The sequence below is a fragment of the Phyllostomus hastatus genome, unplaced genomic scaffold (genome assembly GCF_019186645.2).
Source record: "Phyllostomus hastatus isolate PE091 unplaced genomic scaffold, TTU_PhHast_1.1 phas_contig_948, whole genome shotgun sequence".
Lineage (NCBI taxonomy): Eukaryota > Metazoa > Chordata > Mammalia > Chiroptera > Phyllostomidae > Phyllostomus > Phyllostomus hastatus.
In genome coordinates this window covers 3,447,407-3,473,343 of record NW_025333993.1, presented here as the reverse complement: position 1 = coordinate 3,473,343, position 25,937 = coordinate 3,447,407, and the positions used below count along the sequence as shown (strand labels likewise).

At 60.6% G+C, this 25,937-nt stretch overlaps 1 protein-coding gene across 1 annotated transcript; it reads right to left on the bottom strand.

Annotated features, from left to right (window-relative positions):
- Positions 1 to 695: 695 nt before the first annotated feature.
- On the bottom strand, positions 696 to 25,937 carry RIPK4 (receptor interacting serine/threonine kinase 4). Its single transcript, XM_045852640.1, has 8 exons — positions 24,382 to 25,937; positions 15,101 to 15,392; positions 10,468 to 10,610; positions 8,808 to 8,857; positions 6,417 to 6,575; positions 5,489 to 5,592; positions 3,823 to 4,084; positions 696 to 3,156 (listed from the first exon to the last, which is right to left on the bottom strand). Exons 1-8 carry the CDS (start codon positions 24,837 to 24,839, stop codon positions 1,997 to 1,999), a joined length of 2,628 nt encoding a protein of 875 aa, XP_045708596.1. The 5' UTR covers positions 24,840 to 25,937; the 3' UTR covers positions 696 to 1,996.

Genomic DNA, 25,937 nt, shown 5'->3' with positions numbered 1-25,937 from the left:
AACAATGGAGTTGAACCCGGGCTGATGTCAATACGGGCAGACCTCGGAGACAATGGGGGTTCAGGTCCAGTGACCGTACAGGAAAAAGTCCTTGTTTTTAGAAAATACGCATATTTGGGGTCAGGGGAAACATTGTCTGCGACCTACTTAAACAGGTGGATGGATGGACAGATAGGTGGGTGGGTGGACAGATGGACAGCTGGAGGGACAGGCACATGGGTGAATGGGCAAAGGGTACATGGGGAAGAAAGCAGGACAAGCAGGCAAATGAGCTGAAAATGTCAAGAACTGGGGAATCTGGCTGAAGGGTACACCTGACTTCTTTGTACTATTTAGGCACTTTTCTATAATTTGAAATTTTTTCAAATTGTAAAGTTAACAAGTGAAAGTGAAGAATTATAAACTCTTAGAAAGAGAGAGAAACTGTGGTGCTGGGAGCTTCCTCTGTCAAGGCTAACCCAGCTCCCCGCTGGTTCGCACACAGATGGTGGGGTCCAGGGAAGCAGGCAGGAAGATCGGGTCCCTCCTCCCCCTCCCCTCGTCCCCCCACGTCACGTGGCCAACTCGGTGCCCACGGACTACCCTTCTGCATGTAAGGGCATCTCCAACAACACGCAACCGCCCGAACCTCTGGTTTCCAGACACCCCGCTGCTCAGGTTCATTCATAAGAAAAAGCAGTCTCGCTGACTCCGAAAACGGTAGACAACACCCTGGCTTTATTTATTTACATCCAAGCTTTTCATGTTACAAGCGGTCTTTTTAAAACAACAGGGCACATCATCGTGAGAGCGAGAGGCGTATTAAAACATAGCCAGTTCTGAGCAGTCTGGATATTTCCTGTCATAGAAAAGAAATACCCAGCCCACAGACTCACATTAATATACATGGTATATTAATATCAATCTCTGTATCATACAGCACAAGTCACGTTCGCAAACAGGACCGTCTCCCGCAGCGAATGCACTCTCATTACAAAGTCAGGGGGTGCGCCATAGGACAGCACATACGACAGGGGTGAACAGGGCTGGGTCACCGCGTCTTTTAGAGCCCAGAGTGTCGGCTGGTCTCCTGGGGCCGCCTTGGGGGTTCCCCGACTCAGAGGTTTGCAGGCAGGTCAGCGAGCCCGTCTGAGCCCCCCCGTCCCCCAGAATGGCAGCTGGAAAGAAGACAAGTGAGAAGGTTCACCTAACTAGGTAATACTGTTTTGCATACAACACTGAGGTGACAGGTGAATTTTTAAATGCCTCTTGCCTATTTGGCTCTAGGGTTCAAAATGCATTCTGCGCAGTAGGACGTGAATGACAGCCACAGGCCTGTGGAAGTCATGCTGTCCCAAGGAGCAACGGAGGCGCAAGCTCAGTGTCAGAGACGGCACCTTACCTACCGGCTTTGACAAACAGTACCAGCGTTTACGCAGTAGGCACAGGCCAGACTATCAGATGCTACGAACATTTTGAAGAGCTTTCAAGGAACAGCTGATGCTGTGTTCACCTAGCGAGGGCGTTCCATCACGCAAGAATTCCACTAACACACTCTGAGTCGATCTGCTTCGTCGGCTCTGCCGCTGCAAATGAAGATCGAAGACACAGCTCTCCCTGCCCCTGCACCCTCAGGCTGGGGCGCCCTGGAGGCTCCACTCGAGATGCAGCGGGCTCGACAGCACCCATGACTGTCACCGAGGGACCCGCCTCAGAAGCAGGAGCGCAACGAAATGATTTCCACCCACCGTGCCTCGGACGCCGGGCACACACAGATGGGTGGATGGATCAGCACCGTTTAACCACCTTCATTTGGAGGGTGACCCGCATGGATGGACTCCTGGCGGGCACCCCGAGTCAGCAGCCTCTTGATGGCCTGTTCGGTCAACGTGCCGCCAGGCCATCAACAACAAGGTGAGGGTTGCTGGCCAACACACAGCATCTTTCTATCCCCACCATGGACCATGACGACGGGACCAGAGCCCCCGCAGGGGCCCCAGTCTCCGAGGGCGGCAAGCTAGGTCTTGTTTCGCCGGAGCAGCGTGGCGGCGGGGCCCTGGCTGCCCTGGAACTTGAGGCTCTGCAGGTTGACGTGCGCCCCGTGCTTGAGCAGCGTCTCCACCGTCTTGGCGTGTCTGCCCCGGGCGGCCAAGTGCAGGGCGCTGAGCCCCTGCTCATCGGACAGGTTGAGCACATCGGCGCTGACCAACTCCTCCACCACCTCCGTGTGTCCGCCGGCTGCGGCCAGGTGCAGCGCCGTCTGGTTCCGGGGCCCCAGGGCCAGCACGTCGGCCTTCTCTTCCACCAGCAGCTTGACGGTCGCCAGGTGCCCATTCCGGGCGGCCAGGTGCAAGGCAGTGAAGCCCTCCGAGGTCACCACCTCCCTGTCGGCACCGCGATGCAGGAGCAGCCTGGCGGTGCTCGTGTGCCCCGTCTCGGCGGCCACGTGCAGGGGCGTCTGCGCGAGCAGGCTGCGGACGTTGACGTCGGAGTGCAGGTCGATGAGGATGCGGGCCACGCGGTAGTGCCCCCGCTGGGCGGCCAGGTGCAGGGGCGTCCTCCCGTCCAGCGTCTGGGCGTTCACGCTCACCCCCGGCTGCTTGCCCAGCAGCTTGACGATGGGCAGGTGGCCCTGCCAGGCGGCGTAGTGCAGCGGCAGCCAGGCGTCCTTGCCCTGCAGGCCCACGTCGACGCCGCGGCGCAGCAGGATGCGCACCACGCTCTCCTGCCCGTGCTGGCAGGCCACATGCATGGGCGTGCGGCCCTCGAAGTCCGCCTGGTTGATGGAGGCGTTCCTCTCCAGCAGCAGCCGCGTGCTGCCCTCGTCGCCGTTCTGGGCGGCGAAGTGGAGGGCCGTCCACTGGTCCTCGTCCGTGGCGTTGACGCTGATCTTGCGGGCCAGCAGGAGCTCCACCACGCCCCGCACCCTCTTCTCCACGGCCAGGTGCAGGGGGGTGGAGCCCCTCCCGTTGGTCAGGTTGGGGTTGGCGTTGTTGAGGAGCAGCCACTTGACGCACTCCTCCTGCCCGGCCTCCACGGCCAGGTGCAGCAGGCTGGCGCCACCCTCCAGCACCAGGTCGACGTCCTGGGGCTGCAGGATCTTCATCAGCCGGTTGGTGTCCCCACTCACAACGGCGTCCACAAGCTTCTTCCTCTGGACGTCGGTGGTGCCCAGGTCTGCGGGGAGAGCAGATGCCGGGCAGGGTCAGACGCGGCTGCTGCCCTCAGGCTCCCCCCGCAAGCGGGGCTGGTGGCCAGATGGGGCCCGCACCTCCCCACGGCCTCCAGGTTGCTTTTCCCCTGCAAGTGTCCTGTTGTCCCTGCTGGTTTCATCCCAGATGTGGTGGGCAGGCCACTGAATGACCTCAAGGGGCCCTTTTGTCAATTTGCAAAATAAAAGCCATGCTGGCCATCCTGTACGGGCAGCTCATCAGAGATGGCGGTGACTGCTAATGGGACGAGGGGCGTGGGGCCCCATTTGGAGGTTGGGCCGGGAGCAGGCAGCTCTGAGGGAGGTTGAGGGCTCCTCCCTCCCTCCCTCCCTCCCGCACAGGCCTTGGCACAGGTAAGACCCTCCTGCACAGCCAGGTGTGCGGGCCGTTAACACTTCACTGTCACCAGCCTGGCCAGGGTGGGCGCATCTCGGGGTTTGGGCTCAGGGAGCCCACCATGCAACGGACAGCCCAAACCAATCACTGAAGAGAGGGAGGAAACAAAGAACCAGGAGTCGGGCCAGGAACTGGGGGCACCTCCTTCTTTCTGGTCACCGCATGCTGCCCGCTGCCGCCCCCATAATGACGCCCGTCACTCCCCAGCCCCCCCCCCACAGGGCCCTCAGCTCACCGCCCGTGGAAGGCTCCCGCTCGAAAGACAGGGACAGGGACCCTCTGGAGGAGAAGGCGGAGTCGACGGAGGATACCCCCGACAGCCGCTTGTCGCTGTTCGCGGACGGGAGCTTGGACTCGGAGGAGCTGCGGCTGAGCTCGTCGGGGCCCTCAAGCGTCTGCGAGATGCCCGAGTCCAGTTGTGACAGCAGCTCGGACAGGCTGTAGTCCTTGTCGAAGGCTGGGGCCGAGGCGCGCTTGAGGGCCGTGGACACGGGTGCCTGCAGGGACGCATGGAGGGAGGGGCGTGAGGCTCCCTCCACCGCCTGATGGGGGAAGGGGAACACATGGTCCCCGGTTCGTCCCACGGGAAACAGAGCTCCTGCTTACCCTGCGCGAGGCCCCGTGGAGCCCAATGTCACCGCACTGGCCCACAGGGCGGGAAGGCCTTGTAAGGGAAGCCTGACTTGATAAAAAAAAAAAAAAATGCCAAGGCCACCACCGGGCTGCCCTGGGCGCCCCCACATGCAGTGGCAGATGACAAGGACAAATAGCTGAACGTCACCAGACTGCAGGCGCGTGGGACTGAGTGCTGGGCAGTGTTCGCCATGTGGGTCAGCAGGGGTACAAAACAAAGAAAAGAGGGGCGACTGGGCCGGGGCACCCCCTTTCCTCCTGCCCCCCCCAAACACACTGCCTACAACCTGTGCCCTCTCCTCGGAGCCGGGAGAGCCTGGCTTGGTGTTGAGTGTGCATGGGGCGGGGTGGGGCTGGTTGGGGCGCAGCGATGGGGACCACGCTGGGACTCAGCCTTCAGGGGCTTCCCTAACAGACATCGGCGAAGGCAGACACCCAGCCGGCGATTACGGGGCTCTGCCCGATTCATGCCCGTTTGACCCCAAATCCTCCCTCTCCTGGGGAGGTGCTGATCCGAGCTGACCCGGTGTGTGGCGTACAAACCACACCCATTTGCCCGGCGCCCACACCTTCCTTATCAGGGGACCCGGCCGCCTCCCCAGAGCACCTTTGCTCCCCGACCAGGCACACGCTGTTCAGACAGTGGCAGCACCATAAATGTTCGCTCGTCTCCCAGCCTCACACCCACAGCCCGGGGCGGGCTGCCCAACAGCAGACCACACGTTTAAGGTCAGTCATCGGGCCGTACTTTGCAAAGGTGTGCCGTCAGCCCCGGCCCTGGGAGCTCCTCATCACATCTTACATGGCCCATGGGACGCTCACTGAACAGACCACGTATGAGAAGACCCCCGAGCCAGGGCTGCGAAGCCCCTCAGAGCCCAGGTCTCCCCCGTCCCTGCCAACCAGGCCTGCCAGGGGCCTTCAGTCCCCCGGTTCCAAGAGCACCCACCTGGTGGCTTTAGTGTTTTAATATCACACAGGCCCAGGCCATTCGTGTGTCACTAGACAGGCGGTGGGGAGAGGGCACAGTCGGGCAGGGGATAAATCTGGGGCCACCGAGACTGCCGTGGGGCCTGCCCTCCTGTCACTGCGCACAGGGCCGCCACGACCGCCTGAGGCGGAATGGGCTCAGAGGTCAGGCAGCGCCTCGGAACCAGGGGCCGAGGGGCCCAGGCTGGCAGGTGAGGCCAGGCTGCAGACGAGAGGCCTTGGTTTGGAAAACTCAGCCCCCAGGCAGCCCCAGGTCTGCCTCTCCTCAGTCCCTGTACCTCGCTCTTGGGCGCCGGACGGGCTTTCACCTCCGGATCCTCAGCGGCCTCCTTCACCTCCTCATCGGGCTTATCACACAGGTCCTCGGTTTCGGAAGTGATTTCTTTTGGGGAGAAAAGAAAACAGGACACGTTACTTGCTTGGACAAGGACCTCGGTGTATGCTCTCCATAAACACATGCCCCCGCAAGTGGGGGTGCCTGAGGCGACACCCAAAGCATCTGCAGCTCGAGGACTCAGTCGGCACGGTGACTCCCCTCGCTGCTGGCCCCCAGCTGACCTCACGGCCCACGCCGAGCCTGCCGTAGGCCACCCTGTGCAGGTCTCACCAGACTCGAGGGGTCCCAGGGCTCCAGGGTCCCCAAGAGGCCTTCCAGAGCTGGGGGAGAGTGTGAGACCCACCAGCACCTGGCATGTGCCCCCCGCCCCCGCCCCCACCCCCCCTCACTCATGGGTTCGCCTATGTTTTAAATGCAGTGATCAGTTTCAAATCCACCAAGGTCACGTCTTAACCAAGTGACACATCTGTTCCATGGGGACAAGACCCCAAGAAAAAGGAAAAGAAAGCCACGGGCCAGCGGTCACGCCAGTCCCTAAAAGAGGCATTGCTGCATGTGAACCGGAAACGCCAAGGGCAGGCTCCTCCGGGCAGCAAGCCCAGTCCCGGGCTGCAGCGAGGGGTGGGGGCGGCTAGCAAGGACCTCAAGTTCCAGTCGCCCTGCCCAGCCCTGTGCGCCGAGAAGCCGAGGCCAAGCTGTCCCTGCGGGGCTGGCCTGGGTGCATTGTCTCTGCACAGCCCTCCCCCTTGGGGCCAGCCCCCACCCCAGACCCTGTCCTGGCCATCGACTCCGTCCTGGGACCCCAGCCGATCGACCGAGCAGCAACATCTGGGAGCACTGCGCTGGGAGCCGTCTGCAGGGGCGCTCACCTTGGAAGGTGGGCCGCTCGCGAGGGTCCCCGTGCCAGCATCTTTGCATGAGGTGCAAGAGCTTGGTGCAGCCGTGCGGCCTGGCTCTGCAGACGGGTGGCAGCTCCGGGCGGTGGCCCTTGGACACTTTCATCATGATGTGCAGGAAGTTCCTGTCATCTGCGAAGGGGAGGCATGGGGGGTCAGGGCGGCTGGGGGCTGGGGGCCGGCTCCCTTAGCTCTGGGAGGAACCACAGCTGTGGGAGGGCTCCGAGGGATGCGAGTCCCTGCCCTCCAGTCACACTGTGGCCGGGAGACCCCACCTGGTTCCTTCTCAGAGCACATAGATTTCATTCACCTTCTCTTCCCGGGCACACCTGTTTTCCACCTTCCCGGTTGGAGACACTAAAGGGAAACCTTGTGCCGTATCACAGAGCAAATCTTTCTGGGCAGCCAACTCAAAGGAAAACCGAGTTCAAAGGAGGGAGATATCTGACGAGACATGTTCCAGAGTGGCCGTGCCTGCCAAAGGGAGGCACCACGCATGCATGCCAGAGTCACACGGTCCGGCCCCCGCGTGCATCCCCATCTCCCTGCGCTGACAGGGTCGCCCCGAATTCTGATTCCCACCCCAAAGTACAGACCACAGGCTGGCCTCGGCAGTGTTTCAGGACAGGGCGTGCAGACAGGGTCTCCCAAATTCATAACGTGGGGCCCCACCTGTCCTTTCCAACCTCCTTCAGAAACTCGACTGGGCTTATTATTAGCATATCATCACCTCGGTCACAGACTGAGGGTCCCCAGGGGGTCCTCCGTGGGCCAGACGTTTTTCTCCACTCAGCCTAAAGCCACACTGTCCGTCAAGCTGGGCTCCGAGCACCCTGCCCCCAGGAGACCCACCCCCACTGCAGTTCCCAGCGCCCCCACGGCCGGGAGCTCCCACGAGCCTGGAGAGTCCCGGCAGAGCGGCAGGTGTGGGAAATTGGCCCCAAGCCCCCGACGGCTGCCAGGATCCACTCTGATGTCTCATTCCGCTTTCCCGTCGAATCTTGTGCAATAACTCTCATAGGTATCTACGCGTTATTTCCATGGGAAGAACTCAGACTTCCCAACACCCAGCAGGGTTTCTGGATACGGCGGAAGCACAGCGAACACCCAGAGGATGTTCTGCTGCCAGACGCAGACAGAGCGAGTCCGTGAGACACCTTCCGCCTCTGCACCTTGAACTCCGCCTCCCTGTCTGCCCAGCAGTGATAGAGCAGCGGGCCTCAGCTCTCGGTGCTAACACCGTGCACCTGGCCTCGGGTGCCGCGTCCATCAGATAGCGTCATGCCAGGCTGGCGTGCTGCCACGCTAAAATAATCCAGACCCTGGACCTCCACGGAGGGGGAGTGGGAGGAGGAGTTAGGGAGACCGGGTGACAGGCGGAAAGACAACACGAACTTGACCCTACAACGGCCTCATCTGTGTCTCTTCCTGCAAAGGTTCCGTGACCTGGGGCCACACACTGACGGTGACCTATGTTTTTAGGTGTTTTTGGTCAGGACACTATATTATAAGTGGTCCGGATACGCCGACAGAGGAAATGAAACTCTCCAATGAGGCGAAAAGTACTTGACTTCGCCAAGCCGGCCGTGGCACTAACACTCCGAGGACGGGAACCAGAACAGCAGTTGCTGGAAAGGGGGAGAAAGGCCACAGACAGCTCTGGGGGGGTGTCGGTGACCCGGGTCACCCGTCTGTGCCAAAACCCACTGGACGGCTCTGGCACTGGTTGCCGGCACTGCGAATGTACTGCACATGACCACACTGTGTGCTTAAAAATGGTCAAGATTGTACATTTTGGGTCCTGTGTATTTTATCGCCATTGAAAATTAGAAAACTAGAGAAAGAATGAGCTGGAAATAAGCACAACAGGCAAATCCAGAGACAGAAAGCAGGCTGAAGTCGCTGGGGGGCGGGGGCTGGGGCATGGGAAGTGACCACTTAATGGGCACAGGGTTTCCTTTTGGGGGATGAGAATGTTCTGAAACTAGACCGTGGTGGTGACTGCGCAATGCTGTGAATGTACTTAATGCCAATGAGTTGTACACTTGAAATGGTTACAATGACCGATTTTCTTCGTGCCTCACATCACACACACACGTCAGAATTAGCTGGCCCCTTAACACACCACCGACCAGAGCCCTGCACACCTATGCCTTTTCCAGTGAGTGCGGCACACAGGGCCACCTGCAAGGAGGTGGCCACGGGTCTCCACGCCAGGCTGGTGGGCAGGGCAGAGCAGCCCCTCCCTCAGGACGGCCCCTACGGTGGGAGTGTGGACCACAGCCACCACCTAAGCAGAGAAAGAACCACGCAGCGGGCCTGCCGCGGTTCCAGAGGAGATGGGGGCAAGGTAAGTGCACTCACCTTCAAACGGCTTCTTCTGCGTCAGCACACTCCAGATGACAATGGCGAAGCTGGTGGGGGGAAGCGGGCAGGTCAGTGTCTGGGGGCCAGACCCGCACACAGAGCCGCAGCTCTCATGCAAAGCGCCTGCAGTCTCCGAGACAGAGGACAGTGAGGTGTTTCTCATGAACCCTTTTAAACAGGCAAACGGGCTGGCTGCGGACCATGAGGATGGCTCGGACGTGCACCAGTGGGGAAAACCCGGCCAGTGGGGCTGGACGTGCCAGCTCCGGGAGAGAGCCCCCCCAAGGGGTGCCACCGTCAGCTGCATTCACCCATAGGCTGAATTCACCACCGCCCTCCTGCAAACACTGGGCGTCTCGTGCTGACCGCAGCGCCGGGCCTGGCGGGTCGCTTGCTCTCTGGGAGTCCACCGGCGGGCCGGAGACAGTGCTCGGCAGACAGAGCTCGGGGAAGGTGCTGGCAACCCCGCCCCGGGCCCCCCGGGGCTGCTGGGAATGACGGACGGGCCGGGGCAAAAGTCGGGTTACCGTTGTGAATGCACAGTTAATTCGTGCGTTATCACTTATTCGTGACTGTATTATTTTCCACACGAACAACTGTAAACCTCTTTTTGCCCCACCCTGTATACGTAACATATAAAAGGACTTCGAATACCCCAAAACAGAGCTCAATCTGATAAATTTAGAAAAACAAAAGACCAGAAACCAGGAACCCGAAGGGTAAGCCACCCCCTCCCTGGCTCTGAGACCACGGTGGCTGTTCACAGAGACCCGAGGATTCTCTGTCGAATAGTAACTGAAATCTCTGAGTTCAAACATTCCAACTCCCCGCTCTAACATAAATAATCTGACCCTCCCCAAACTCTGCAAGCTGTGTGTGACTAGCACCCCAAGTGCCCGTCGCCGGCGGCCTGCCGCTCGCAGCCCTGCCACGCACAGGCACAGCCCAGCGGTCAAGGTCATGGTCACACCAGTCTGCCAAGACTCCGGGCAGCGGCCAAGACGAAGGGCAAAGCGGCAGGGCTTCGGGGCTTTGGTGCACGCTCGCACCCTCCCTCCCCCCCTCCCTCTCCCTCTCCAAGGCGTTCTTTGTCACGAGACCTCCGGAAGTGGGAAGAGGCAGCCGCAGGGACTCGGGGACTGTCCTGTGGGGCAGCGACACTCAGCTGGCGCGCCACAGGCAGTTTTCGAGCGTGCGGTGCCTGGCTGTTTAGTCAGGGGCACGGCCCTCCTCTGTCTCAGACGGTCAAATAAAAAAATGACACCCGCCAGCACCACAAAAGCTGTACAGGGTGAAGGGATCAAAGTCATACCTATTTTTCTTTTTTGTCAGATCAGCAAAAAATAGAGTTTTGGGTGTGCCGCAGGCTTTAAGTCATGAGTTTGCCTATGCCGTGAAAAAGGAGGAAAATCCCCAGTCGAGGACACAGATCCCACTGGTGCTCATTTATCGACAGCCTGCCGCTGTCCTCGCTCCTGCACCCGCCGGCTAGAAGCCCCCGACCCCTTCATTTGGACTAAACCTCGCGTCTGACCCCAGCGAGGAGCCTCTGGGACACTGCCCGTCAGAGCATGCACACCTGGGGAGCACAGCTCCCGCCAGGCCCCACACACGGGGGCTGGGGGCCGCGCCCCCCCACAGCCCCGCACACACCTACCTGTACACGTCGTGCTTGGTGTCGAAGAGCTGGCTCTCCTCTCCGAAGCGCTCTGGGGGCAGGTAGGCGACGGTGCCGCACACGCCGTCCACGCCGAAGTCCTGGGACAGCCCGTTGCACTTGGCCAGCCCGAAGTCAGAAATCTGTAACAGAGCGGGTGGAGGCGGCTCAGCAGGCTGCACGGCCACACGCAGGACTCACCCCGAGAGCCAGCACCGTGCTCCCGGGGGCAGACGGGTGAGCACGGCCGCTCGGGGAGAACCGCATCTGGAGTCGTGAAGAGCTTGATGGGTGTGGGGGAGATGACCCTTGAAGCAAGGAATCCACTGGGGAGCAAGAACTCCGGAAGAGTCATCACCTTCGTCCGCCAGGCATCCAGTGTGCCATGGCGGTGGGCAGCCGGCGTCGGCACACAGCGAAAAGGCAACACTCAGAGGTCCTGGGTTTTCAGACCACACGTGTGAGCGAGGCCGGCCGGGCCTGGTGCTAAGGAAATCCAGTTACGCAACCCCAGCAGCTGGGCAGGTGGCAGCAAGTTCTTTAAAGGGAACTGCGCCTTCAGAAGCCCTTTAAAGCGAGCAAAACACACCGCGCAGCCGCGCCCTCCACCCGGAACGCTCTGTTCCTCACAGACGCTTCCTGGCCCCCCCACCAAACACGCGCCCCCCCAAATAAAGAGCTGGCACGTGTCTCCTCTGTCCTCTGGGGTCCACCAGCCTGTGGGAGCCCCCGGCCCCTAGTCCCCCCACGCCTCCACCTCCACCTCCACCTCCACCTCCACAGGCACGCACACCGGGGAGGTGGAGCCACACAGACTCTCAGGGGTCACCGGCTGGCCCTCCAGCCCCCCACCCCTCGGAAGCCACTGCAGCACCATGGGCCGGACTAGGCCCCGGGGAACTGGCATGAAGAAGGGGCTCAGAGCCCACAGGAAAACAGGCCCTTGAACAACGTTCTCTCCGAGGCTCACGGATTCCTTTCGGCCTCCTACTCAACTCTGGGCTCCCCCTCAAACACACCTGCGGAGCAGCAGGAAATGGGCTGAGTCAGGACTCAGTTCTGGGCTCCTGTGCCAGCTCACGGGCAAGCCAATGGCCTGGCACCGCCGCCACCACCACCGCCGCAGGAGGCAGGGAGGAGTTAGGGCTGATGCCCCGCTCCTTCATGGGCTCTCTGACCACGTCTGCAGGGAGGTGATGGGAAGGAAGCCTGCGAGAGCGCCCGGGGCCGCGGGGGCAGCCGGCTTGGAGTTCCCAGGCCTGCAGGAGCCTCCCGGCTCTGGAAAGGAAGGCGCCAGTTCCCCAGAATGAACCCATCGCCCCGCCCCCTGGCAGACGCGTACAGCAGCTCACAGCCACGCGGGGGCCTTGGCACCCGCCGCCCCCACCACGCTGGCAGCCTTTTCTCCTCACTTCTGCTGGTTTCAGACACAGCCACCAGCTTCCGGTGTACTCGGTGGGAGGAAACAAGCATACACTCTATGTAAAAGGCTCTGAGATCAAAATGCAAACCCAGAAATCAGAATTCTGATTTGTGCAGGCTGACCCCCTCCCACCTGTAGATTTCTCCACTCGTGTTTCCCCCCCACCCCTTCTGCGGAGCCTGTCCCCTTCTTCAACCGGGGGGCCTGGGCCACCCCTGTGAATGGCAAACACGCGGCCGGGAGCCCCAGACTGACGCAGGGCAGGGCAGGGCAGGGCAGGGCAGGGCAGGGCTGTGCTGCCTTGGGGGGAGAAAGCACTGTGGACCGAGGAGACCGGGGCCCTCGGAACCTCTCAGAATCCAGCCTCCTCTGGGCGAACTGGGCCAGGGGTGAGTTTGAGATTCTAAAACCAAAGTCATTTCATCTTCCATTTGAAGTGGGGCCCCTGCTGATATATATGAAAATCAGCATTTACTCTTGACGTTTTGTATATTTACTATTAACATCAAGTATGAACTTAATAGTCTTCGATACACTTTGCAAAGCAGGTTGCGCCCGTGAAAGCCGTGTCGTCCACAGACAAGAGAAAGTCTTCAGGGCCCAGGGCCGGCTGACTTCTTTCAAGGTTCTAGAACAAAGCTTTATTGCATCAAATAACCACAGACTGGAAAGTGCCCAGTTGGCCAATCCATCAATGACCTGACGCCCCAAACAAGGCCGAGCTGCCCTCCCACACCCCACTAGCAATCTCGGAGAGTGCAAGATGCGTTGTGCAAACACACCTTGTCTGTTTGGGGCTGTGCGAGGTGACTAACTGGCCTGATTAAGAGGGAGTCACGGCAAAGCCGCCCCACGGGCCCGTCAGGGTGCCCTGGGCCTGGGAGCAGCAGTGTCACCTCCCTTCCTGTCACGGAGCCCGCCCCACGCAGGCTGAACCCCACACCCCGCTCAGGACCCCCAGGGAGGCCCCGCTTGGCTCTTGAGGGAACCGTCGCCCGTCTACTAACCTGACACACAGCCCTGGGCCTGCGACACCAGGCGCTTGTCGTCAGAGGGGAAGGCAGGTCCCCACAGAGGCTCCTAAGAGCCAGTCAGATGTGACCTACAAGGGCACAGCAAGGTCACGGTGTCGGACAGTCGGACAGTGGCGCCCTGCTCCTTACCGAGCACGTAGTGGGTGCCTGCCACTTGCAGGTGGACCCGGCACTGGGGACGGTCCCCGGATGAATGGCCACATCCCAGACGTGGCAAAGGTGGCTGTGCACTAGCCACAGAGATAGATACCAACACCAAGGACACGAGCCCTCACCCAGCACCTCCACGGGCTAGGCACGCGACTGTCCCGGACCGCTCACAACAACAGAGGTTCCCCCCACCCCCGTCCCCGCACCCCCACCAGGTGGCGGTGCTGGGGGGAGAGGAGGGCTGAGCTCCTACGCAGGACACTGAGAGGGGCGCTGTCACTGGGGCCCCTAAGGGAGGCCCACAGGCCCCCCACGCTCCACACGACCTGTCAGGAGAGGTGGATACAAAAGCCCAGCCGAAGACTACACTTTCAGGGATCATTTCTACAGTCTGTTAAAAGCCCAGCTGGGCCAATGAGGGCCCGTGACTCTGGACAGACACCTCAACGGCACCTGGCTGCAGATACACCTGTCGGAGTACCTGCTGCCAGTGCGCACTCCCAGCAGCCTTCTATCACAGCCGCAGTCCCTGACACTGGGCGGGGAAAGGCCTTCCGGAACCCCTCACCCCAAATCCCAGCATCGCCTGTAAGTTTTCGAGCTGCTTCCTCCACCTAAAGCCTCCCCCGCCTGCACCCCACACCTGAGAGCAAAAAAGGCTGATGCTCTGTGAGGACCCAGTCCTGCCTGGTACCATGCCCACCCCAAGCTGGGCAACACTGGCCCATGATGTTACCCCTCTGAGCCGTGGCTTAGCAGGAGCTGAAGGCCACCATCCCCTTGGTCCCCCACTTTGAAGATCGGGGTGGCTCCTGCAGCGGGGCCCCTGGCACACAGAGCGAAGGGTCTGGCCTTCACCGGGTGCCCGAGGGACCGCACGCTGCTAACAGGGACTCTCGTCGGTGGCAGGCAGACAGCCCTCCCGACCACGAGGACACCAGACGGGACACTGTGCCCACCCTCAGCTAAACCCTTGTTCCTGAGCGACACCTACGGGAGGGACGACTTGTAATCACTGTCCCAAGTGAAAACAGAATTTCTCCTCTGGCCTCGGGCGGGCCCAGCCAGGACTGCGCTGCCTGCGGCAAAGCCTGGGCACTCAGGGCCCCTGTGTGGGGCTGGCCGGCACCGCGGTCCTGCCCTGGGTGAGCACAGAGACCCAGGCAGAGCCGGGGGAGGGGCCAGACTGAATTCAGGTCCCTCCTTCTCGGGCCGACAGGGAGGGGTCCTGCAAGTGTGGCCAGAATGGCAACGAGGCGGACCTCCCAGGCAGGTCCCTTTGCGGGTCCCCAGTGTGACCCAGCAGGGCCCTCGGGCCCTTCCACGTGGGAAAAAGCCGTGGCGCGTGCCCCTCCCCGGCGTGGACCACACAACACCCAGCCCACGCAGGCTGGCCGAGGGAGACCATGCTCACAGACACGCCAGCCTGACAGCATCCCTCACTGCCGATCCCAGGTGGCCGGCACCTGGCTTCTAATTCTACTAATGCACCACACTTGGTTGTATAAGCTGACCAGACACAGAATGAAAGAGGGCAGCCGCCGCAGGCCTCGCGATACTGGAACAGGAGGAGCCCATTGGAGGGGCCCCTTCACCACGCCTCCACAGCCTCCACCTCAGAGCACCCCACATCCCCTCCGCCCCAGCCTCTGCAACCACCGAGGGCGGGCAGCCCAAGGCCACAGCTTCACGTGGACTCGGCCTGATCTCCCACCTGGTTCCCTAAGACACCCACTGAGACCAGAATCCGCAGGTCCACAGCCTTTCTCCAAGGTGCCTGGAATGCATGGCCGTGGTCCAGGATTGGGGGGCATGGCCCGTATTCAGAGTCCATTCTCCAGCCGCACATTTTGGTGTTTGCACCCAGCACTGGAGCTCCCAGACATTCTTAGCTAAGAGAGTTCTCTGCTTCCAGCTCCTTCCCACCCGCGCGCTGCCCCGAAGGTTCCTCCTGACCCCGCAGCCCCCCTGCCCTCTTCCAGCGCTCCCCGCCCTGCCGCCCAGGCCCCGGACGGGAGTCCCCCACCTTGACGTGGTAGTGGGCGTCCAGCAGGATGTTTGCGGGCTTCAGGTCCAGGTGCAGCAGCGGCGGGGACATGCAGTGCAGGAAGTTCATGCCCACGGCGGTCTCGTGGATGATGCGGAAGCGCAGGTCCCACGGCAACGGCTCGGAGGCCAGCAGCTTCTCCAGGGAGCCCGTCTCCATGAACTCCATGACCAGGCCCATGGGATCCTGGCAAATGCCGTACACGGGCAGGATGTACCGGAACTTGGCCATCTCCATCTTCTTGGCTTCTTCCAGAAGCTCCATGCGCTCCCTGGAAAAGGCGAGAGACGTGAGGAACTCGCACTGGTCACCGGGCCACTCACACAATGCACCGCGGCCGCGCGATAACAGAGCCCACAGGGCTGAGAAAATTACTCACACACACACACACACATGCACACGCACACACACACGGGTGCCTGTACACATGTGCACGCATGGAGCTCACACTGACGTCGCACAATTGAATTCTGGGCTATCCGTAATCTTCAGTCCCGCAGCTGCCCAAACACACCTGAGTATTACCTGAAACCCCACGGGCAGCGTGGAGCCAATGCACAAGCACGGGGGGCGGGGGGGGGCCTGAGTGAGGCGGCAGGTGCTGAGCACCCCTCCGGTTGGGGTGAGGGAAGAGAAGCGGAGGTTCCCCTAAGAGCTGTCACAAATCATCCGCCTGAAGACCCCAATTCACCCTCCTCGTTCAGGTCGACCCGTCAGCTGGCCCCGTTTTTCCTGAGCCCGACCCCACCCTTGAACTCAATGCGATGGCGCAGTTGTCTCGTTCAGGGGCTGCGGCCGACTGCTGCCCGAGAACCACCTACGTCAGCCGTGTTTTAACGCAGAGTAACATCCTATGTGCCATGTCGACCACGCGTGTGCCTACAACTCAAAGGTAACACAACTAGTGACGGCGTGGTCCAACGGTCACCGCCTACCACACACAAGATTTCCGTTATCCCCAAGAGAAACTCTGCACCTAATCAACAGCATCCCGCCCCCAACTGCGTCTCCATAGCATTTATTTTTTAGGAACTGGTCTGCTTCACTGATCATATGATTTCAATGGAGGCCCGTACCGAAATGGCACCCTGTTCTTGGCTGCATAGTACTCCACCGCGCGGACACCCCCACACTGAGTTTACCTGCCCCCTCTCCCCCGATGGATGGATGAGGGTTGTCCCCACCTCCTGGCTACAGTGACTAGTGCCGCCGGGGATGTGCGGTGCACAAGGACCTGTTCACACGCCCGCTTTCACTCTGGACATACACCTAGGAGAATCGCTGGGTCGTGTGATCGTCCTGCTATGTTGAACCGCCTGAGAACCTGCCAGGTTGCTGTCCACAGCCCGCCTTTTGTAAGGAAACTGGGGCTGCAAGACAGTCTCGCCTGTCCTTGTCTGCACGCACACTCAAGGCAGAGATGAGGGGTTGTAACAGACCCGCCCCCCCCCTGCCCCCCACCGGCCTCCATGGCCTGACATTTTTGCTCTCTGGCCCCTCAAGAAAGTGTGCAACCCCCGGTCTCAGACCACTTCCTGAGGCGGCCTGTGGACTTGATGACCGGATCCCAGGGCCTTGGTCGCTGTTAGCACTGCAGGTCAAAGTCTCAGGCAGCACTCGGGGACAAGGCCTCAAACCCTGCGAGGGAGGAGCTTGACCGCATGCGGTCCATGTTGGCGGTTCCCAGGACACGGTGCAAAGCACCCAGTGGGCGGGCTGACATGCAGGTTCCCGGGCCCTTCTGGGTGGGTGCTGGGGAGGACGCTGCTTTCCCATCAGCTCCGAAAGGAAAAGCTCAGAACCGCAAGCCCAGACATGCCACAGGGAGCTGGGGACTGGGCAGTGCGGCGCCTGCTGAGGGACAGGCAGGCAGCAGGCTGGGGCAGCCTCAGCCCCCCCCCACCGGCCCAGATTCAGATTCCAGTGCACACAGCCTGCCCATACCCCACATGACAGGCTAGTTCCCACCACGGGGTCCCCAGGAGCTCGGAAGCACCTGCCCGCCCACCTGCGCCCGCCCCACTCCCCAGCCCCCTCTAGAACCGTGCTGCAGAACCCAACACTGCACCACCAAAACGAGTTCGGTTCTTACTGACCTCTCGCCTCTTGGAGATGGCGGTGTGCTCCCAGGGTTCCCTGACAGTTATGACAACAATGCCCAGGGAGGAGGCGGCCGGAGAAGGGGGGCTGGGGTTACACTGTTTACCCAAGGCCGCAGCGCCCCAGCCCAGCCTGCACTCAGCTCTCAGCGCTCCCCGTCAGGCCCCCGGTGAGCGTCAGGGAAGGAGCCCTGTGGACACACCCGCAGATCCTCACCCAGAGGCGACTTTGCCCCCGGGGGACACCGGGCACCATCTGGAGGCATCTGGTTGGCACGAAGAGGGCTGCTACCGGCAGGCAGAAGGTGGCGGCCGGAGATGCTGCGCAGTGTCCTACAAGGCACAGCACAGTCCCCAGGCCACAGGTGCCAACAGTGCCGGGCCTGAGAACCTCCGGTATAGACTGAAGCTGCGCATTTGCAGCCAAATTTAACGTAAACCGCTTAGTCTGGAGTCGCCCACTCAGGCACGCCCAGCATGCACTTGCATTTTGATCCGTATTTAATTAACTACATAACAGAGTACCCTCTATGTATTAGAAGTGGTGATAAAGAGACCCCCTCTACACCTTTATCAGGTGTATCTTCTAGGGGAGAAGATGGAAAATCACGGCAACACAGGACGTGGGGTTGAAAATCTGGGTCCTGTGCAGGGCAGGTCCAGGAACCTACAAAAGATTTAATACTGGGGCCACCAGCTAGCAGGAAAGGGCAGCGAGACCCTCCCAGGAGTCCAGGCTGGGGGCGACTGCCTGTGGAGGAGACAGAAAGGACCACCCTGATCCCCTGGAGGTCCCCCACTTCTGGAAGCAGCAGCAGAAAGGGGAAGGCTGGGGTGGAGCGGTCAAAAGTCGGGGTTTTCACAGTCTCAGGAGCAAAGAGTCCCGCTGGCCTTAGAAACGAGTGAACCCACCACGAACCAGGAGTGAATCAGGGCATCCCCACAAAACAAAACAGAGTTCAGGCTGCACTTGCTCGCTTAACGCTCCGGTCACGCAGCCGATTGGTGGGAAGCAAGACGCCCACAAGAGTGCCCTGCCGGCTGCAGGGTCCCTGGGCAGGGCCGAGGGCTGTGCCCCCCAACTTCATGCAGCAGGGCCTCCACAGGTTCCCGGCCTGGCCTGGCCAGCCCCACCCTCAGCACCGAGTCAGGCTGTGGGATGACACAGACCCTGACCCCCGACCCCCGACCCCCAACCCCGTGCTGAGCGGCAGCCGTCTGAGAGAGGAAAGGACTGGTGCGAAGGCCCAGCATCCTTCAAACCGAAGCCTGCCACTTAAGAAGGAGAGAAAACGACACCCCAACACCCCCGTCACCCCAGGCCGTCACCCCAGGCCGGCTCCCTTCTCCTGTCCCCAGAGACCTGGGCTGTTCTCCACGTGACTAGCGGCCCTGCCACTCCTCACAGCACCCCGGCTGTGCGGTGGGGCTCAGCACCCGCCGCTCCTCCATTTCCTGTGCTGTGAAGGCCCGTCCTGGGACCTGCCTGCTCCCACCCACCAAGAGTGCTCTTCCTGGGGCCCTGCGCCCCGGGCTTGGCGAGTGTCCTGCTGCAGGAGCAGACACCCCCACCCCCCGCCCGGCCGGGTGCAAGCTTTCGGGGCCTGACAGTGCTGGCGTTTGCGGGCCTGCCACGAGGAGGGCCGTGAAGGAAACTTTGTTTCACAAAGAACTGAATTCTTTATTGGTGACATCCAGAAACGTTGCTATTCTGTACTTCTATCCAGGAAGGCCATTTTCTCCTGTATCGTTGTTTTGTTTTGTTTTTTTGAGATACAACAATTTGCAATCCATTGCATGAAAGGGCTACAAATACGCCTTTGTTAGCCAACCAGAATACAGACACTTCCCTTTACAACTTGCACCTGAGATCCCAGTGCAAGTAGCCGGTTCGTCAGTTGTCACAGCTGCTCAGGGCCACTGCCCCTGCTGTGCACAGCGGTTTACGTTCCAAATCTTATGAAAAAAGGAAGCCGTGATGTGGATTGTTAACTACATGTTTAAATGCGTCCTCTGCACCAAACCTGATTGATAACAAACTCGTCGAGAGCACAGTCCATCACCGCTGGCTGAACGTCTCAGGAAGCGAAAGCTCTCAGCCACTCTGCAAATACAGTGTTTTCTTCCCTTTGCCCAAGGGCTTCACACAGAAAACTCAGGTGACTTCTGATTGCTGAGCTCCTCATCAGCATGTCACTCCTCCAGTCCCAGCTGCTGTTCAGCCAGGTGCGCTGCTCTTGCCCCCGCCCCCAGCCCTTCTGCCAAACCATGTACCTGACTTCAAAACACAAACTAAAAGTGCCCCCCCCCGCCCCACTGGCTGGCGGGCCCCCTGAACGCTGCCCGTAGCCCGAACGTTCTGAGAGCCCCCACTCCCTCTTTGGGACCAACGCCAGGCAGGCTTCGCACAAATGACACAGGACACTTCGCCCAGGGCAACCAGCTCTCCTGGAAAATAAGTCATTGTTTCCAGGGACGAACCACCTTCTCTCGTGACAGCTCAGTAAGAAACGCCTTCCTGTGGAGGGGTCTGCTGTGACCACACACCCCTGGAGTGAGGAAGAGGGTCCTGGGACCGCCCAGCCGGAGGCTCAAGGGGACTCGAAGGCCAGCCGTGTAGCACAGGTGAGTGGTCTAGAGAGGGTGACCCTGGTGACCCTAGAGAGTCTACACACAAACACAAAAGCTCATCCTGTTTATATCTCAGTAACTACCAAACCCAAATCCAAACACCCCCCTTGCTCCAGGTCTTTCTTCAGTGCCTCCTGGGGTACCCCGCTGGGACCCACCCTCCCCCCACCCTCCCCCCCACCCTCGGGGCCCCAGGGACCACCACCAACTTCGGGGAGCCACAGCCCTTCCTGGATCGGATTTCTCAGCAGCATTTGCAATTCAATAAGCCCGTGATGGGCCCTCTCCGGCAGCCGCTGCAAAGGACGGGAAAGTGTCCCTCTCACAGGAAGAAACCACCAATTGTTATCGGTCAAGGGCAATTATGCTTTAAACACTTTCCCTCACAGCAAGCAGTGTTCCTGGTTCCCGTGGATGGCACAAGAAGAACCGTGGGTCTACTACTGTGATCACTATTATGATTATTGTTATTATTTCTATTATTATGTTTGGGCCTGGGGAGATGTTTCAAAGCAGTCTCAGAGCCCTGGTGCTGGGTGGGGCCCGGGGCGGGGGTGCGCGGGGTCTTCCAGGGCCAAGCCTTCCTCCCGGTCACACGGCCACCCAATCCCCATCTTCGCTGTTGGGAGTGAGGTTCCGCGCGGCCCACACCCACCACGACCGACCGACCCTCACGAAGATGCCCCCCCCCAAATGCAGGAGGACGGGCGGGCGGCCTGTGCCTCTTCTGAAATCATCTCCAAACACCTCCTCCCGGGCTGGCTGTCTGGGGAAGGACCGCAACTCCCGTTTCCCACCAGCCGTGGAGCGAGGGCCCCCACCCCCAGGACCCTGCCCTGGACTTGGAGAGAAAAATCTCTGGGAATTAAGAGGACCAGAGGGGGCTTCAATGTGTCCACGATCCTTTCTCAAGGGCACTTACAACAGTTTCATTTAGTTTTCTCTTTGAGGGAGGGGCGAGGGGGAGGGGGAGAAAGGCACACACAGCAGGCGGACCGTGTCCAAGGCACCGGCTGGGGACCCTGCCGGGCTGCCAGGGATGCCAAACACCAAAGGCCTTCCCATGGCTTCCCTCCCCTGCTGGAAGCATGTCCTCTGGGAAAAGGGGACGGGGCAGCCCAGGGAGGGGTCCCGTGCCAGCAGAGAGGGGCCGGGACAGGGCGGGGGAAGGTGCTCCAGGAACACAACCCTCTCGCCGCCGCCGCCGCCGCTGCTGCCGAGTTTGGGGGAAATGGTGTCATCCTCCCTCCCGTAGCTGGCGCTCTCCACACGGCCGGCTTTCTCACCCCGTGCCAACCCAGCTCCGTTCCCAGGGAGCCAGCCAGGGTTCCCACACGGCTATTTTTAAAACTGACAAGAAATGGACTTGTCGGGCTGTCAGCCCTGTACTTACAGGGCCCAGGGCTGCTCAGGCTCGTCCCAGCGAGCCGGCGCCGATGGCGCAGAGCTGCTGGGCCTGTGCCCAGCCAGGCGCGCAGTTACTCAGGGCTTCCTCTTAGCCCGAGGGCTGGGGCTGGAGGAGGGGGCCCCTGGAGCCACCCGTCCTGGCCTCATGGCAACACCCCCATTGCTAGACTCCACCCAGGCCCCAGGACCCCCTAGTGGAGGATCCGTGGATCTGTGCTCCAGGGCCCTGGCGGGGGGGAGGGGGTGCGTGTCTGAGGCTGCACAGTCCCCCACCCCACCTTCTGGGAAAGAAGCACAGGCCCACGAGGCCTGGGGCAGCCTGCAGCTCTCAGGACCCCTCAGAGCCCGGGGTGCTGCTGGGGATGAGGCCCTGCTGTGGCTAAGGGGTGGCAGGAAGGCTGGCGACAGGGCATCGGTGGGGCACCAAGAGACTCCAGCCCACCTGCCCAGAGGTAGGAGCAGCCAATGACAATCAGCCCGGCCCACACCCGTACCTGCGGTGGGTCCCAACGTAACAAGTGGAAGGGGCAAAAAGGACTCCAATCACCCTGGGAAATCAGAGGCCCCGTGCTGGGGAAGGGCAGCAGAAGGGCGAGGGTCAGGGCCGGTGCTTGCCGCCGGGAAGGGCCTCCACATTGAACTTTTGAGAGTTGGTGGGCGGGCGCAGAGGTCTGGAGATCACCCCAGACAGGCTATCAGCTCCCGTGCTTGTGGCGCCTGCCCCCTCCCCATCTGGAGTGGTCTGCCTTCTTATCCTTCAGTCTCTCCCTGCCCTCCCAGTAAGCACCGGGGCCAGTTTTGGATCACACCTGGAAGCTCCCCGAGGGGCTGCCACCCAGCAACCTTCAAACAGGGGGAGTCCAGACTCAGCCTGGAGGGGTGCAGGGCTGGGGGCTGCACCCAGCAACTCCGGGAAACCCCACTCCCCACTCCAGGGAACGGCCTGCCAGGAGTGGAGTAGGCATGGAAGGCAGCTCACCAAAAGGGCAACGAGGCCGACCTGCCAATACCTGGCAGGACAGGCGACCAGACCGTCTTCAGGGTCTCGCTGCAACCAACCCTGCAGAACAGCACTGCGGCTGGCTGCCCCTGCTCTGCGGTGCAGCGACACAGACCCGAACAAGAAGCTTAAGCTGACCCCAGGGAATAATACTTCAGTCAGGGGCGTTTTTCTGGGCCCAGAGCAGGTGTTCTGACCGCCTTCCCAAGCGGAGAACTCAGCCTTTGCAGAAAGGGCAGAACCCCAGCCTGCTCGCTCGCCGCAGCCGGCAGAGCACGCGGGTGAGTGGCCTCCTATTGGGCGAAGCGGACGTCGACCCGGCCGCCCCGTACGTGCCACCACCTGCCCTGGTTTGGGCAGGGCAGGAAAGGCTTCCAGTTAGAGGACAAAAAACACTTTTCAGCCGGGCCCTGCAAGGTCCTAAACAACCCGCCTCCAGTGGAGAAACCCTACCCCCAGTTGGGCCACCCAAGAAACGAGGGCACAGTTGCTGGAAATAACAGATTCTAGGATGCAGGCTGACTCATCAGCCAAGGGGACGGCGGCTTTGTTTACTTGGCTCCTCCCGTGTAAGAAGCTGGTGGTAAAACCTTTGCTGGTGAATACATCTCACTTGGACCCAAAGACCCCCCATCCGACGAACATCCCCAACAGCATAAAAACACCCCCAGGGAGAGAGGGTCGTGCCTTTCCGGATCTAGCCACTCCCTGGCTGGTATTCAGCGAGGGTTGCATTTCATCAAAATAACCACACAGCGCCCCTCCCGGCCCGAGCAGCTTCCAGGAACCCGGGTGCAGTGAGGGGAAAGGGCAGGTGCCGCTGCCCCAGCACCTCGCCCTCCCGTCAGAGGTTTTCGCGACACTTGTCACAGCTCCCCCGAGGTTTCCAGGAAACACCACTGGGTTTGAGGCTGACGGCAGAAGGACGGACACCAGTCTCCCACCCCTCTCCTGCACCCTCCGCCGGGCCAGCCTGAAAACACCAAGTCCGCGGGCGCCCCGGGCCCTCCTCCCCGGGCGTATTATTCCCGACGACACGCCGTGGCAGCACACACATGTACGTCCCTTACGTCGTGGGGGCACACTGTCGCCTCCAACGTCACCACCCTCCTAAGATGCAAAGAGGCCCCACCACTCGATAAGCGCAGGGCAGGTCTCTGAGCCGGCAAGGGCTAGATCGGTGTGGGGCGGCGGGGGGGGGGGGTGGTAACCGCAGCTGCTTTTCTGAGTCTGCCTGGGTCCGGGGTGTGTGTGTCTAGGGGGGACCTCCAGGCAGAATAGAAACACGACTCCCACACAGAATGCGAACTTCATCCAGGGATAGCTCATTGTTTGAATGCGCTCCATTGGAGCGTGCATATAAATGACCTGAACGTGAACGCAGAGGGCGAAAAACAAACCACAGGGCTGCTTCTCCGGGCCCTCCCCCCTCCCCCCCCCCATCCCCATGCCCCAAATTCTGCAGACCACAACGGACCCACCCAGTGGAACTGGGCGGCGCACCGCCAGGCCCAAGCACCAAAGCGCCAAGAGCCCGGGCGCCGAGGAAGCCTGGCCCCGCCAAACCAGTGCTTCCGACCGAAATAATTACCGTCTTACACCAATTTGTGCTCCAGCGTAAATTACTACGTGAGTCGAACGGAGTCTCACTAACTCACAAAGCCCAGATCCCCACACGGCAATTTCGCTAAGCCCGGCGCAGACCGCAGTACCAAGGTGAGTCCCGGGAGGACCGGACGCGCCTCCGAGAGGCGGGGGGGTCGACGACGCCAGGGAGCTCAGGACCCTAAAAATCCGGAGCTTCACGGGAAGCCGGGTGGCACCACTGGGCACTTTAAGGTCTCGGGCAAGCGCGGCCTGCCGAGGTCGCAGCTAGGCGCCGCAGCTCACAGACCCGGCGTGCGCAATTAGACCCGGAGCTCCCCAAAGCTCCCCGCCTCGGCCGGGCAAGCCGAGCGGACACTGCTAGGGGCTTCACGGCCTCGACCGGCGCTTGGTTTTCCCTTCGGGGCTGCTTCACAGGCAACGCAGGTGGAGAGAAGGGGACCCCCCAGAACCCAAGCACCCCGACCCCAGTCCGGCCCGGTCGCCCGCACCGTAGCGCCCCTGTCTGGGCCGCTTACCCGTCGTCGACGTGCAGAGTTCTCGACGAGGACAACTTGATGGCGAGCCACGTCTTCCAGTGGACATGGCGCACCTTGTACACCTGCCCGAACCCGCCGGAGCCGACTTTCTCCCAGCCCGCGAACTCCTTCGCGTCGAAGGTGCGCAGCAGCCCCAGGGCCCACGGGACCCCGCTGTCGCCCTCCATCGCTCCTCTCTCGCCGCCAGCCCGAGCCGCTCGGAGCCTCAGCGACAGCCCAGGTGCCCAGGTGCGCGCCCCGCCCGAGACGTCACTTCCTCCACGCGCCCCGCCCTCCGCCGGCCCCGCCCCGGGAGCGGGTCCCTGCACACCCACCGAGGGACGCGCGGGGTCACTGCGTTCTCCCCGGGGTTGCTCAGGACGTGAAAAGGACCCGGCGGAGCGCGCAGCGGCAGTCGTGGGGGGAGCGTGTATGTTTAGATCATTGTAGAGTCCCATGCAGTTGTAGGAAAAAAAGTATATTACAGCTAGGATAGTGTGTATCACAACTAGGCTCTTATTCAGATTCCCCCAGATCTGCTGGTCCTCTGCTATACAACGCTGTCGCCTGCAGAGGTTGGGGTCTGACTGCAGAACATTCCATCGCGCAAGGACCCCCCTGTGATCCCTTTACAACCGAACCCCCAAGTCCTGGCCATCCCTCTGCTTCTAAAATTGTTATATTTCCAAGTGGGTTGTATTTGCACACGGGCGTCCTGTAGCGTGGCACCTTTGGGCACTGGCTTTTTCCACTCGGCGGAAATTCCTGGAGATCCGAGTCTTTTTTTATTTTCCCACACCCAAGTTTGCACTTTGGAAGTAACTTTTTTTTTTAATCACCCCAACAGCAAATCTAAAGCTCCAAGGACAGTAGGAGTTCCCCACCCTTTCTTTGGGGGAAAAACAAAAGTGTCTTTTTAATATGTAGAACAGATCCCTTGAAAAGGAAAGATGTTTTTTCCGCCTTTGGGGGAAAATATTCCCGGCCTGAATTCACAGCACTCTTGGGAAGATATCTGGGTCAGAGGTCGGGAAGCAGGGTTGGAAACTTTCACACCCAAAAAGCACCCACTTCTGTCCCCGTGCACGGTGAGCAAAGACGGCCTCTTGGCCAACAGAGATGAATCATGAGAGCAGGACGGGGAGACAGGAGAGGAAGCACTTCCAAGACGTCGACTGTATTTTTGTGTTAGTCACCCAGAAAGGAGAGGCCGGTCCTACCTAGCCTGTGTGGGCATATGATCTTTTTATGCTCCAGCAAATAACTGGGCTCCTCTCCGCTTTGTAAACAGCCCACTGCCTCCCCTCCCCCACGAGTACTCTTTATGGAGAGTACTCTTTGGTGGGTACTCTTCGGAGAGTACTTTTTGGTGGGAACCAAACAAGGCGGGTCCCCAGGCCTCTCGGGAAGACCAGGCTGGCACATTCTCTTCTACATCATCCTGAGATCAAAACTGATCTCCTTGAGACTGTAGAGCATCATGGTTATCTCGAGCTTGCTGGTAGCAAACATAACTTAATGTGTGAACCAATATTTTAAAAATAATTCGGATTTTG